The sequence below is a fragment of the Seriola lalandi genome, unplaced genomic scaffold (assembly GCF_002814215.2).
Source record: "Seriola lalandi dorsalis isolate HSWRI2012SDOR001 ecotype SW California unplaced genomic scaffold, Sedor1 jcf7180002054470, whole genome shotgun sequence".
NCBI classification, from domain to species: Eukaryota; Metazoa; Chordata; class Actinopteri; order Carangiformes; family Carangidae; genus Seriola; species Seriola lalandi.
In genome coordinates, this window is record NW_019525023.1 from 686,798 (window position 1) to 701,872 (window position 15,075).

General features: G+C 41.7%; 1 protein-coding gene across 2 annotated transcripts in view; it reads right to left on the bottom strand.

Annotated features, from left to right (window-relative positions):
• Window positions 1-15,075, bottom strand: part of slc35f3b (solute carrier family 35 member F3b) — a 49,586-nt gene that overhangs the window by 18,138 nt on the left and 16,373 nt on the right. Inside the window, exon 1 of one of the 2 annotated variants that reach the window (XM_023411639.1) lies at window positions 4,975-5,208. The exons of the other annotated variant lie outside the window; for it this stretch is intronic. Coding sequence (XP_023267407.1) covers window positions 4,975-5,050 — 76 coding nt within the window. The 5' untranslated portion in view covers window positions 5,051-5,208. Of the gene's footprint in view, window positions 1-4,974; window positions 5,209-15,075 lie in introns of those variants that run through there. 2 annotated transcript variants of the gene reach the window in all.

Genomic DNA, 15,075 nt, shown 5'->3' on the forward strand with positions numbered 1-15,075 from the left:
ACAGCAGAGCTACAGCAATTACTCATATTTGGCACTGGGTACACTGCCCAACAGTATATTCCCCAGTCTTGAAGCATCCCTCACTCTCTCTTGCAGCCCCCCCCCCCGCTGTGAATACTTTGTGACCGACCTGCAGTTTAACACACTGGCAGAGTCCCAGCACTTTCTGCAACAAATCAATATTTAAAAGATTGGCTACAGCGTCCATGTTGAAGTAATGGATAGGCAACCACCACAGGTGCACACTCTGAGCGTCTGCCCAAACAGCTCCTCCTCTCCCTCCCTGCACCCCAAGGCCACTGATGATGCAATGACCCTATCAGACATACATAAACCTGACTTAAGACTTTTCATCTTAGCCTTCCCATTACATCACTGCTGTAGAGCCACCCATTCAGTGTGATGATCAAGTAGTTTTTTAATGGCATAAGAAAAAGGAAGTTTATCAAACAAGATTTAGACGGAGTGAACTGCCAAGTCAGTCATTTTCACAGATGAAATGTGACGACGCACACAGCACACTTTTTTGCTGACACTATTTGCGAGCTGCTCACAATTACTACAAGTGCTTGTAGGCTTGTTATTTCAGCTTTGTAATAATTAGCCCACTAGGTACACCACAACTGTCCCATCTGGTCCAGCGGCTGCATTAGACAATTTGGAGAGGATAGGCAGCCGTCCTGCACCCCGAGGAAAGCTTTCGGATCAACTCCCTCAATTTAGGATTATAGCTTAGAGCTTCTTCAATACACTTTCTTGCAGAGGATTTTGCTCAAAGATTTAAAAAAAAAAAACACCACTACACTGTTACAGAACGCCTTCTCCTATATGAAAGACAAACAAGATATCCAGTGAGGAAGTCACGGCAACAATCCTCAAATGAACTTATACGATGAATATTAGCACTTCAGCAACATCCATCCATCTATTTAATGTCTCATCTCATTCATTGCAATGTAAAATGATCGCTTTCTCTGCACAACGCACTCTGCATTTGATAAACCCGAGCAAAAGCTTGGCCATTGTGTATTCATCACAAACTTATCAAGTGGGAAAGGTCTGTTTCACTCGCTTTTAAAATGAATTTAGACAGAGGAAAGAAGCGTCTGACTACCTTCAAAGTCAGCACCAATTACATTCAAAGGATGAAAGTAACCTTTTAATGGAGCTCGGAAAGAAAAACTCGTCATCGCTGCCTAGCTGCTGATCTTTCAACAGCACTGATGCAGGTTCAGCATACATGCACTGTACGTTTGACCTTTGTTCCGGCAGATGTAGCCTCATCTCCATATCGAGGTTGTTGGTATTCACGCACGGCCTGTATGTGCATTTACATACATATAAGACTCATGCAAATTTTTACAAGATGCAAGAATTGTATTTTGTGAATGTGCTTGAAGTACACACGTTATGTGTTTGTGTTTAACAATGATGATTCAGGTTCTCATGCCCTTCATCTGAACTTGACAGAATCATTATTGTTTTAAAGCTGTAATCTTGCTGCTTTTTTTTTTTTTTGGCTCATCTGCTCAGCGGTAAATGCTGATGTTCTTTTTGCTAAATGCACATATTTCATTAAGCTGACGGTGACACTCGAGCACGGTGCAAAGCAGCGGGGTAGACAGGCCAAATTAGCCAACTTTACAGCTGTATCCACACAAGGAAGTTAGTGTAATAGCTGCCTTTTTAATACATTTTAAAATCATGACGGACACAGACTGGAGCAAACTGCTGGATTGTCCACAATACAATGTCACCTGACTGGGAAAAACTTGAGCTTGAAAAGCATTGAAGATTCAATATTGTGTTAAATGAGTGACCTAAATCTGGACTTAATACTGCCCTATGATACAATGGCTATAATCTGTGGTCAGGTGCATCGGCGCCTGAGGAAAGGTTCAGTTTGCCCCTAATAGCAGCTGGTGATATATGACCAGCTTCCTGCGGGACTTGTGTACACTGAATCACTTAAAGAAAAAAAAAAAGAAGAAAAAAAGCCAGCTCTGTTCAAAGTGTGTAATGAAATTACAGAGATTAAAGGGACTTTTATGAACTTCTCGTCCCAGCCACTGACGACACAGGAACAACACAGACATTCCCCGAAGACATCATCACTCAAAATGCATTTAAAAAGAAATCAATAATTATCATCTATTGTGCTGCTGGCTGTGTAAATCGGTCGCAAGGACACACAGGAGACGATTCCCCGGATGAAGTCCGTGAATCAAACTTATGGTTGTAGGAGACAGACGGAGACACCCAGAGATGGACTTGTGTTACAAAATAATATCAAGCAACATTAAAAGAACAGGATGACTCTGGGATGTGCTGCCTGATGATGGACTGTTGTGTTACTAGCCTCCAGATAACAATTGTACACTTAAGTCTGATGCCAAAATTGATCTGTGGTGGTTCCACCTTTCTCTCAAAGCAAATCAAGGCTGTTAACTTGATAGTCCCTGAAGACATGTTGGTGATCTAGAGACTCAAAACGGGCGTGGGGGGGTGGTACACCAAATTAGACTCTGAATTTGGTTTAGCAGAGCTGAATATGTCTCTACATCTGTTTCCAGTTTTGTACTTGCAGTGATTGTCGCTCTAATACTATGTGGAACTGTGAATGTTAACTGGACTCAGAAAGAAAAAAAAAAGAAAGACAGATGAAAATCCCAAACTGGAAAAAAAAAAAACAACTCTTTGACAGTCGGCGCAGGTTGTTACTGAGGAGAACAGAGGTTTTTGGAGCTGGTGTTACATAAGCAGCAGAGTCTCTGAAAAGCTGTGTGTTGATCCGCTGTGGCCCCCTGTGATTCCCTTCTCCTTCAAAGCAGCTGTTGAAACGGGGAGCCGAACGTTGACATCATAAACTCTCCAGCTTTGACTCCCTTAAACAATTTACAATACCGTGTCGCCCCCCCCAAAACAAACACACACACACAGTTACAATCCTTTCTCTATCCACGGCCCCGTGTCACACCGTGGCTTTTGTTAATTCTGTATATAGAAGCTTGTCAAACAACAGCTTGCCGCCATCTCAGTTATTCTGAAAATAAAATATCTTGAGCTGACATTCACACTAATAAGCTTAAAACCTTTGGTAATCCAGCAGCGGTGATTATTCCGAGGTTATCCTGAATGCCTTGCATTGCCTGAAAACAGCTACAGCATCTTGTTTGTTAATTTGATAGATTTCTGCAGTGTCCATGTAAAACAGCATGGAAATTCCTCATCCATATTCTAGCAGCTGGTCTAGTCATAAATTATGAATAATGAAGTATTTTCAGTTATTTTCAGTTAATAGCCCAGACTGTCCTGCTCTCCCCAACACCTGGAGCACAGTCACAGTTAAGCTTCACTGACGAGTCTTAGTCAGCAAGCTCTGCAGCTCAAGATATGACACAAAACTAATTTAACAGAGGGTTAGAATTAAACAAGTATTTGGTTACGCTCATGTTTTTAGCTCCACTTGCTCAGGTGTCACGAGTCACCATCAGTGTTTTATGTGAGTACTACCTTACTGCACTGCACAAAGTACAGCTACCGGCAACCTTCTCCTAACATGATCAATCATGTGATCAGACAGTGATTTTATCTGTAAGCCGTCATAAGCTTTTAGGACTATTTCCACGTGTCATGTGATGAGTACATGTATTTGAATCATGCAAAAATGAATAAAATAATGAAAGTTATAGAGATAAGTGTATGATAAGAATGAGAGCGTGTACATACATATGATTTATCAATTACATTTAATCCTTATTTTCCCTTATTTCCCCCGTCCTGTGAGAGATGCAGATGTCCTAGGGATTACTTCAGATGCAAGGCGCTAATGCTGTTCTGTTCTGGGTGCTGTGAAATCAGCAGCCAATTCAGTGTTCTGTGCTTACGCCAGCCAACCCCCCCCCCCAAAAAAAAAAAAACACTGAGGCATTCAGCAGTCCTCTGCGCTGAGGGGTAGATTAAAAAATGCATAACATCCCTCCTTTGCACAAGCATGAGGAGAACATCAAAAGAGACACACTGTACAGGCAGGAGGAGAGCTATATGACAATATACTTGCTGAAGATGTCAGGACAGGCGGGGGACACACACACACACACACACACACACACACACACCACACATGCAAGGAGTCAGAGAGGAGCTTGTCCCTTAATGATGTCAGTGGGAAACCTAATTGTGCTCCTGCAGATCAGAGGAACTCTGGCAGACAAAAGCGGGGAGACCCCATGTAATGAAGGCACCACGAAGAACAGTCCCACAGAGCAGTGACAGGGGCCATTAACATGTTTGCTGCTGGGTTCATGTCCCAGCTGCTCTGGCAGTGATGCTCTGGTATTTCAGCTGCCTGTGATGGGTGGGGGGGGGGATCCCTGCTGCAATAACAACTTAAGACCCTCCCTAAGGAGCAGTAAAAATTTAGCACAGTCTTCATCAGACCAGCATGAGTCAAAATCAGTGCGTCAATAACCTAGTAGTTTGGACAATATGCAGGTCTATTTCAGGCTTCATTTTTAGGAGGGGGAGGTGGGGGGTGAGGGGTGGGGGATCAGCAAAATCACATCATTACAGAAAATAATAAACAGATATCGCAATTAAAATCCGCTTGTATTGTTCGGCACTTAGATGCAGAAAATTGATTAGAGATTCTGTCCGATTTGCATTAAAATATTGCATCATAGATTTAACGCGAAGTTCCGCGCTCGGCTGATCCGTGTTATTTTATCTCGCTCGCGGAGAGATTTTCTAAAGTTGATGCCTGTCTTAAAGAGCGGGCAGTCTTGAACCAGATATTAGAGAGATATTTGAGCTGAAATCCCCTCTCTCTCTCTCTCTGTGAGATCAACAGAGGGATGCTGCTAAATTTAGAGAAGAAAAAAAAAAACACAACAAGGCAGCCCCAAAAGGCAGAAACATCAGCCCCCAGTTTGCGGGGTTGCAGGCGTTTCCTAAATGGATGTGAACTCTCCTTACCTTCCACTTTGGTGAGGGTGAGCACCGGACTGTTGCAGGCGGACAGCGGGGCAACCCTTGCGGAGTGTTTCTTCATGATGATGAGCTCGGATGGGCTGAGCTCTGAACCGCTTCGACTACATCCCTGAAGCTGATTTGGTGCAGACACCAGACCTCTTGATGGGACTCTTGATGTTTCTACAGCCGGTCTCCTGTTCTCTGTCCCCTTGAATCCATCCAACTCCCTGTTGGTGATTTTTTTTCTCTGCCTCTGTCGTATCCCCCCACCCCCTTCCTCCACTTGCCTTCCCTCCCCAAATCTGCTGTATCCAGTGCGTCCTGGTTGGTCTCTCCTCACGTACAGTTTGACAGTTGCTGCAATTCGCCAGCGTCACACACCCATCAGTCTGTCTCTTATACACATCTCACCACCCACCACCCCCTGTCCCGAAGCAATCGTGCCCGGTTGTCCTCCCCGACCCCCCGTGACCGTGGTCCCTCCTGGGCTAACGAAGCTCTGCATGGGACTGACTGGGCGCAGGCGAACTCTGGGCTATATATGGACCCTTTGACATATATGATGGGACACATGCAGATGAAATGGGAGGGCGGTGTGGGGGTGTTTAGCCCGTAAACACTCTAATTGGTGGGGTTTCTAGTAAATTAAAATATAATGAAACGAATTAATGGTTTTATCCGGGGACCACGTGGAACCCGCGCAATTAAGCCTCATTGAAAGTCCACAGACTCTACTTTATAATACAGTCTATTAACTGGCTTTACAGCTGTTTTTCGTGTTTGTACGTCCTCAATTTCAGTTTGTGGATTTAATAAGAGTTTCACTTGTACCTGAACTGCCATTTATTCAGAAATGAGCCCAGAAACTGAAGAAAAACCAAAAAGTGCTGGTTGTGAAATTAAAGACAGATGTTTCCTGAACATATCTTCAAGGATGTGTTCAAATATTATACAGTCCTTCACATGCATTACTTGGCATAGTCTGGTGTTAACAGTGTGTTAAGGTGTTGTTGTGCAGCACAAAGATATAAACTCTGAACAGGGATTATCAACTATTATTTTTGAAAACCCAGTTTATAGAGATTTTTTCTCGATTCTTGGTTTTGTGCTACTAATGATATGAGAATCACTCTTTGAATATATACCCCAAAAAATGGATCAAATCAAATGAATAACCCCCCCCCCCCTTTTCTCTCTCTCTCTTTCTCTCTCTCTCTGCCTTGCTGTGTGGCTATGTGTGTTTGATATTGATTGACATTGATTGCAGACAATCCGTAAGATTTCAGTCCTGGTTCATTTGGTGATACTTTGGTTGCTGGCAGTAAAAGCAGATGCCACATATAGGTCCAGTAGACACTCACTGAATAACTACTTTGTCCGAAATACAACAGCAGATCAAGTGGTGTATCTGTTGCAGTGCAGCCAAACAAATTCACATTGCACTGTAGGCAATGCTCAGTTTGCATTCGCAGTAACGTAATACAGCTCTGAGGTGGTGTAGAGAAGGTGGATAGTAAACAGCGAAGCTAATATCAGGGAGATATAATTACAGACAGTAACTCTGGATTACACGCTGCATTGTTCCCTGGGAGTAGGCTATAAATCCAGCCTGGGAATGACCGACTTCACGTCTTAACAATAAAAGCTAATACGTATAGAGGTCATTTTATAATGTAAATAAACTGAGTGCAGACCAGCAGCAATAAACTGCAGGCCTATATATATATCCTGTGTTGAGGCTGGGTTGAAGTTGTTCTGGTAAAAGCTTCGAGATGGGTTACATTTTCAGGCTCATCTAAGAGGCGAATGAGAGGTGTTGAACACATGGTTGAGTGTCCCGTGTCCCATGTCCCATTGAGCTCTCTCTCTCTCTCTTTCTCTCTCTCTCTCTCTACCAACAACAGAAATTGGTTTTGAAAGCTGAAGTGACAATTCAGAGCTTCACATTGAGTTTCACAGCTTTTTTAAACTGAGAGCTGCTCAACACGGAGCTGGTGAACTGAAATTGTGCCTGATTCCCCCTTTTCTGTTATCACGTCATTCCACATGTCACAGAAACCATTATACACACACAGATAATACACCAGAGGGAAAACAGATTGCTGTCAGTGGCACAGTACAAATTGAACTGCTCAGTATTGATCTGAGAATGCCCTTGCTGTCCCTGTGACACTGCTTTAATGTCCTTAAAGACATAAATATGTGTGTCTGCAGTGGCTTGCGCTGCATGTGTGTGAGTGCTGAGTATGGGCATGCCTAAAGGAAGCCGCACTGAATAATTCACTGCTTAGACTGTACCTCACACTCAGGAAGAATCCCCTGCCCTGCCTAACTAGGACAGACAGCTCGAAAAACCCTCTGCCCAGACCCATTCTGATGTCCCTGAGCAACAAAATCCACAAAATCCTTTACTATTTTCCTTTGCTTCCCACTCCTTCTGTGTTTGGGTTTGAAAAATATCAACAAAAAAAAAAAAAAATGTCAGGAACAGCGGATGGGAGCTAATGGATGAAGTGAAAGAATTCACAGTGAATGAACTAATAGGGCAGCAGAGGATGTTTGATGGATAAACATTATAAACACGTCACCTATGAATTATATTGGTGTGTGTCACGGTGAAAAATTCCAGTTTTTTTGTGTGCGTCTATGTGAGTCCCATTCAGGCTCTGCAGCTGCCAGCTGTCTTTGGGAACTAGCTTAATTATGTCAATTTCCAGTGATATGGTAAGAACATGAAGATTCAGTCGGAGGAGCACTCGCTATTATTGATAGAAAAGACAGAGAGGTGGAAATAGGTGGAGCGGGTGAGATCATTAAAAGAGCCCAGTCAGTGACTCATAGACTTTTATCTGCAAACACGGAGGAGGATCAAACCAGTCCAAGCTCTACGACACCACATGACAACTCTCTCTCCCTAACACACATTCACATACCGTATATGAATAGGGCTTAGCGTGTACGAGCAATAAAGAAGTGTAAAAAGCCAAATCCTTTGAGGTTCCCTGCATCAGCACAGCCTTCTGAATCCCTATTTCTACCCAGAGACTGATGGAAGCAGATCCGGGACGAGAGGCGATTATTCCTGCATGTACAGTGGAGTGTTCTAGTGTGAGAGGCTTGTATTTTTCTTAAATGTTTGTTCATGCTGAATAATGAGGGAAGCCATAGTCATTTTCCAGCTCATACAACCAGCGCTGCTATAATGTTATCAACCAAACGTGGAAATGCTTCATATCAATCTTTTCTGGGACAGTAAATGCAACTATAAAATATTGGGATATAACCTTCTAGAGAAAATTGAGGTGGCTATAGGACAGACACCTAACAAAGATTTTTGTTATAGCCAGCAAACAAGCTATAACAAGACATTGGTGTGGGGCTGATCCCGCCCAGGGAAAGACTAATTGCAATGGAAATGTATTTGATGGAAAAGTTGACCTGACTCTTGAGAGTTAAAATCAAGTTTTTAATCTTAATCTTAATCCAGCCAATACATCTGGTATTCACCACCCTCGCAATTACAAATCAGCTGTTTACTGTAATCCTACAGAGCAGGATTGGAAGAAGGAAAACAAGGTGGTCTGAAAATCAGTTTTTATTGATTATGCATAAAAGGGCTTCAGCTGCAAACAAGACTGCACAGGGCACTTGATATTGGGAGATGATTGACCTGAAGTGCTAAAAAGTGTGTGTAAGAGTGAGAGAGAATGATTTCTTGCTGTTTGATCTACATTAACCAATAGTGCCAATGTGAGTAAATGTGCCAGGCTTAATTAGTGCACAGTATGTTTGGTACTGTCGGAGCTGTTGTAGTTGCCTCTTTGCCAAACATTAACAGATTTGTTATTGGCATTTACTATCCAATGACACCGCTAATTCTGATCTGAGACAAATCAATTACTTGTCTGACACAAATAACAACTACTTAATGTGAGCCTTTGCTCAGCTGAAATTAAGGAAGCTTAGAGACGGTTTCACTTCTTGCCGAAATAGCATGAGAGCAGAGTGTGTCCGACCAGAAAAGCAAGTGGTGAAATCTTTCTTCGACTTTCACACAGCAAAGGTCAGATTTATTCACTTAACATTTGTTTTCAAAACTGGCATAAAAAAAAATCAATCACAAAGGTTAACATTAGAACAGTCATTACTCTTTGGATGATCTGGCTGGGAGGGACACATAATCTCTATATTTATGTTAGACGAATAGAAATGAGCTCAAAACACAGCTTTTTAGCAGTTAGATTTCCATTATCAGTCAGACAAAGATAATGATCAAATGTTGCTAGGGCATTAGCGATGCTAGTGGCATGCCTCTAATGATGGTAATGTCTGTCTGTCAGTCTGCTGGTCCACTATTTGGTCCACACAGAAATATCTCAACAGCTGTTGGATGGATTGCCAGGCAAGTTTTTACAGTCATTCATAGTCTCCAGAGGATGAAATTCACTGACTTTGGTGATCCACTGACTTTTCCTCTTGTGCCACCATGATGTTGACATTTTCATTTGTTAGTGAAAAGTCTCAGCAACTGTTGGATTGTATTGACATGAAATTTGGAACAGATTCCCATGGCCTCCAGCAGATTATAACTCTGGAGATCCTCTGACACTTCCCTTAGTGGCACCAGCTGGATCCAAATTTTCACTTATCCATTAAAATATCTCAACATGTACCTATGCAAAAAAAGTTTTCCAGATGATGTGGCCGTGTGACTTTGGTGATGCCCTGATTTTTGCCTGCCTGAAGTGGCAATATGAGGTTTATTTGCCGTCTTGAGAGACATTGTATTGATTTCTGTTAAGTTTTGTTAACACATTCATGTTCCCTGAAATGTAATAAACCCTGAAGACCCTCTGATCGTCTTTGTATTTTGTGCTCACGTGACTTAGATGGTGGACAGGATGAACATCATACCTTCTAAACATCAGCCTATTATCATCATTGTGTGCATGTTAGCATTTAGCACTGCTCACAGAGATGCTAGCATGGCGGCATTAAATAATGAAGTAGCTTGATCTTTTAGACATTACCTTTTGCAAACTTTCCCCAGTTCATTAAAAATGAACAGTCATCATCAAATTTTGCAATATGAGATAAGCATATGAGATTGGTCAATGAATTTTAATATTACTATGAATCTTGATGGTGAAGTGATTAATATTAATAAGAGATATTGGCAATGCTCTCCTTGAGATAAACTGAAGAGAGGCTTTCAGTGTTTGCTTCTTTGAAGAAAAAAATAAGTGAAATTTTAATCTCTGAGCCATCTCTCCCACCAGCGTTCCAGTCCAGGTCACTTCTGGCTCTGGCTTAGCATGGAAAACAGGTAGCGGAGCTGTAAACATGAGAGCTCAGGGTTCATTATAAAGCTGAAGAGGAGTCTGTCTCACTGCACTCACACTTAATAACAATTCCCAGGGTGGGAAAGGAAGGGGATGGGGGGGAGTTGTGGCATAGAGTTTGAAATAACAGCTTGTTTCAAGTACCAGAAAGGTCAAGTCAAATTAACTTTCTCTCTTCCTGGGCCCTATACATCTTCAGAGCAGACACAGCTCATCTGTGGGGGCAAGCGGCTGTCAAGGTACTGCAACCAACAGCAGTTTATTGGATTAATGGCCTCAGCAGGGTCCCCTGGGGGGAGGGGGGGTGCAGGGGGGTAGTTGCCAAAACACTTTCTCCATTTTAGTTACATTGCAGAGGTACATGGTGACTCACACTTGCATTGATCTTTCATCCACGCTTGAAACCTTTCACTTAGAAATGCTGTCATACTGGAATTGATACGACGAGGCCAACACTGTTTTTAGAGAGAGCATGCATTAAAATATAGGCTGGTGGTTTTTGTAATCAGAAGAGAATTTCCACATAAGACATACTCTTCAAAATGATTTTTAATGAGACTGTTTGCAAATCAATCCCTTGTCTGGGGAAATCAATACCTCTGTGAATTATTGTAATATATCTTCTCTGCAGAAAAAGAGCAGCATGAAATTATATGATGGAATAAACACTGTCAGTCAACTCCAATGACCTCCATATAATTAAGTTCTGGTGCTGCTGTCCACAATGATTTGCAGTTATGCAGATATGCAGTGTACAGTCCTCTCTTTAGTCTCCACTAGCTGGACACGTATTCAGTGGCAGCTCAAGCAAGTTCTAAGGTTTCCATAGATGGTTGGCTGTACAATAACATCCCGTAGAGATTACACGCATCATTTTCTTGATTTATGTTATTATTATAATTATCATTATTCATTATGGTCAATAAAATATCAGGAATAAGTGAGAGCTGCACATCACAATTTCTGAGATGAAGTTGTCATAGTCAAATATCTTAGTTTGTGTAAGAGAGTTTATAACTTCCCTCCCAATGTCGTCTAGAAGAAAGACAGAAAGAGCGAGACTGGCTGCCACTTAAGGCGGGACTTCCTCTAAATTACTACCACAGCTAATAAAGTCCAGCACTATCTATTAAGTGCCGTCAAGTTGCAATACCTCCTGATAGCCCTTATAATCGCACTCTATCCCCGTGGCCCACGCTTAATCAGGAAGAGTGAGTCTCCATTAAATTTACATCTCTCTGGAGGAAGCAGCGCCAGACAGCACATTTCTCCTTTCCAATTAAGGTTGTTTCCGAGGTACAACATGTGATATGTAAAAGTTTGATTTGTGGTGCAGACGTGCAGGCAGACCCACAGGTTTTGGTCCAGTACAGGGGCTCTGTGCATGTGGACGGTGGTGACTAGACTGAGAGTATGCAGAGTATTCACTGCTCGTTACATGTGCAGTAAATGTGACGACTTCCTTAATGACATCGATCTTCTTTTATGGGTTCTAGAGTCAATTAGGCCACAGATTTTTTTCTTGGCTGAGATCATGTAGAGGCTGGAGGACACACAACACTGGACAGACACAGGAAAAAGGTCCTTGTTAGAAATCAGTCTGTCGCTCCAGAGTCAGCGGGCTCAACATAATTACCACATCTTCTCTAAGCACTTTCTGTATGCATCATCTTTACAAATACTGCACATATACTGTATCTTTAATATTTTATTCAATCAGGGAAATTTTAATGGGAGTCAGGGTCTAATCTACAGGGACACCCTTATCACATATGCAATTACATAACTGGAAAGTACTACAACCTCTTTCCCCTCCCAGTTTTATCCTTTTGGTCCAGGACTCAAGCCTCTCTAACCAACATCTTTCTGGTATTAGTGATAACATCTGCTAATAAGAGGACCGAGATTCTTTAGTATGGTTGCATCTGTCACATTACCCTGAAGGAAGCAAGTTAACTCCTACTCACCTCATGATCAAAGAAACTGACCCTTGGACCCCGACTGCTGGTTAAAGAGAGAAATTTCCCTTTGGAGATGATCTATGCTGTTCCCTCTAATAAATGTCGCTTGCTCCCTCTATTGTCGAGCCATAGTATGACTATTTAATCTTCAAGGTTTACTGGACAGGAAATGCAGCCCGAACAACTTCAAGTTTAGGATATGGTTTGGTAAATTTGATTTTAATTTTGCACCTGTCCAGTGTTGAACTTTACATTGAATGCATTTTTAACTTTCAGATCCGTCTTTGGTTGTGAAGCACAAAAATCCTCCCAGGTGTTATTTGCTGAAGCGGCTCATCTTTAAACTGCACTTATCTCACTGTGCTTAACATTATTCAAATTGTTCTCAATGGCTGTAATTATGGGGCAGCATTTCCAAAAGCTTCTCTCCGCCACTTGCATTCATATCAGGCTATTATTGAAGCCTGAAACGTGTGGGCTTGAATTTCAAACATATCATGTGATCTAATCTTTTCTATTACACTATAAAACTATATTTATGAAAAGAAAATAGACTCTTGGATGGTGCATTTTGTTCCAGTTGTGCACCAAGTAATTTATAGATACAGCCCCAAAACATGTAAAAAAAAATATGATATAAATAATGTTGCTGAGACAATAGTGTATGATCTGAAAGAAAATGGTAATATAAAGTTGTCATACATGTAACACATGCCTTGATTTGACACCAATTATTGATAAACCTTTGGGGACAATATTCTGACACTGCAAAGCCTCCGTTGTGCCTGTAGGGGGCACTGTGACCACATGTACACAGTGATGAAAAAATTGACATGAAGACACCTCTGCTCTGAGTTTGGATGAAAAAATGACCAAGAAATCAAACTGCAGCTCAGCAGTGGAGCAAAAAGTGGGACAGCAGTAATGAAAGGTGATGAAGTGACCCACATACGCAAAAAACACACAAGCACATGCTGTGCACATCACTAATATAAAAACAGACATAGACATTTGGAGGCACACAGCCACACAGAAAGAACACACCACCACAGTACACACACACACAGACAGACACAGACAGACACAGACACACACACACACACACACACACACACACACACACACACATAAAAATGAAAAGCAGTCACAAACAGCATGGTGGCTCTCTGTGATCACTTCTCACCTTCTCCTCTCTTTCATGTCCTTTCTGTAGACATTATTAGAGCTCTGTCACATTTGAGGCACTCACTCCCATTTTTGATCTTTTCACACTACATCCTTCATAGTGGAGGGACAAAGGGCCACAGTGAGTCCAGGGTGACCTGAAAAGCACTGACAACTCTATTAGCAGCCATGTATGGTGGGTTTCTAAAAATGGAAATACATAATTGCTTTAAGTAGCTGATAAACACACAGCTACAAAGGTGGGCAGTATTAGGTTGAATACATTTAGTAAATAGGTTGTCTAAAATCCCCATAAAAAGATCTAAACCAACAAGTCAGTCCGTCTCTTGAGGTTCCAAATAAAATGTGTGTAAATGTAGAAGATGTATCAGAGTGGCTGACACAGTGTTAGTGGTTGTGCTAATGCAAACTCTTGCTCTCTGTACTGATATGGTTTCACTGACTGGTGAAAGAGCAGTACATATTAAGATGGTCTGTGATAGAGGAAACATCAGAGAGACTCAGCCACATGTTTGACCCAGACTCAGATTAGAGGGGCTGCGACAAAAGAGGCAACTAGCAGACGTATCAGAACAGTTAGCATCTTTTATTTGTTTATGTTGTTTGTTAGCTTTATGTACTGAATCCGTTGTTATGGTTCACTGCAGTTCTAAGGTGGAAATAAGCAGTCATGGTGTTGACTGCTTATTTCGCTCATGATATGCCTTGTATTATATATAAAGAAAAAACACAATTTGGACATGTCAACAAGGTTTTTAACTTGATTTTTATTGGAGGGGGTCTTTAATGCTTTCTGACTTCCCTTCCTTGTTTGAAATCTGCTATATCAGGCTTTGGATTCACAGGTTATTTGTTTTGTTGGTTGGTTTTGGTTTTATTAAAAAAAAACAAAACAAAACATCACATCCCAAACACTGACAACTTCTAACAGCGATCATAAGTTCAAACTCACTGCAAAAAATATAATGAACAAATTTTTTGGGGTTACTTTCATGTACCTGAATATGATGTAATATATCAGTGTTTGCAGTTAATTTGAGTTAATTTCTTTTTCAGGAAGTATTAACATGATTTTGTCTACCTTCTGTATATCCGAGGCATACACAGGCAGCATTCATGCATTGATGAAAATGCAGGTTATTTTACACCCACGCCGTTAACGAAAGCTTATTAACATGAATAGCAATCGGCACTATGAATTTCAACAAGGCTCCACAGAATTTCTTTTCTTTCCTGAATTTTTGATGTACTTTTATTGATCCCTCAAGCTGCGGATCTTCTTCTCTGCCTCTCTAGTTGGGTTAAGGCATTGAAAAGCCAGTATGTTACTGCTGGTGAAAGGTGTTGCAGAAGGAGTGAGGAGTTATTTCTGTTTCTGCAAAATGCTTCAACATGTTTGGCCACACAGGGGATCAAACCTCTAACTTTTGTTTGGAGACACTCTCACTAACTGCCGGGCCAATCCTGTAACTCTTCATTAAAGCAACTGAACAACACATGAAAATAACATGATCTGAGCCTGAGCAGCGACCAGGCCCAGAATTCTGCAGCTGAGGGAGGACATAGAGGACCTGTTGCAACCTTTCACTCACTCACACTCCTGCAGAAACAGACTG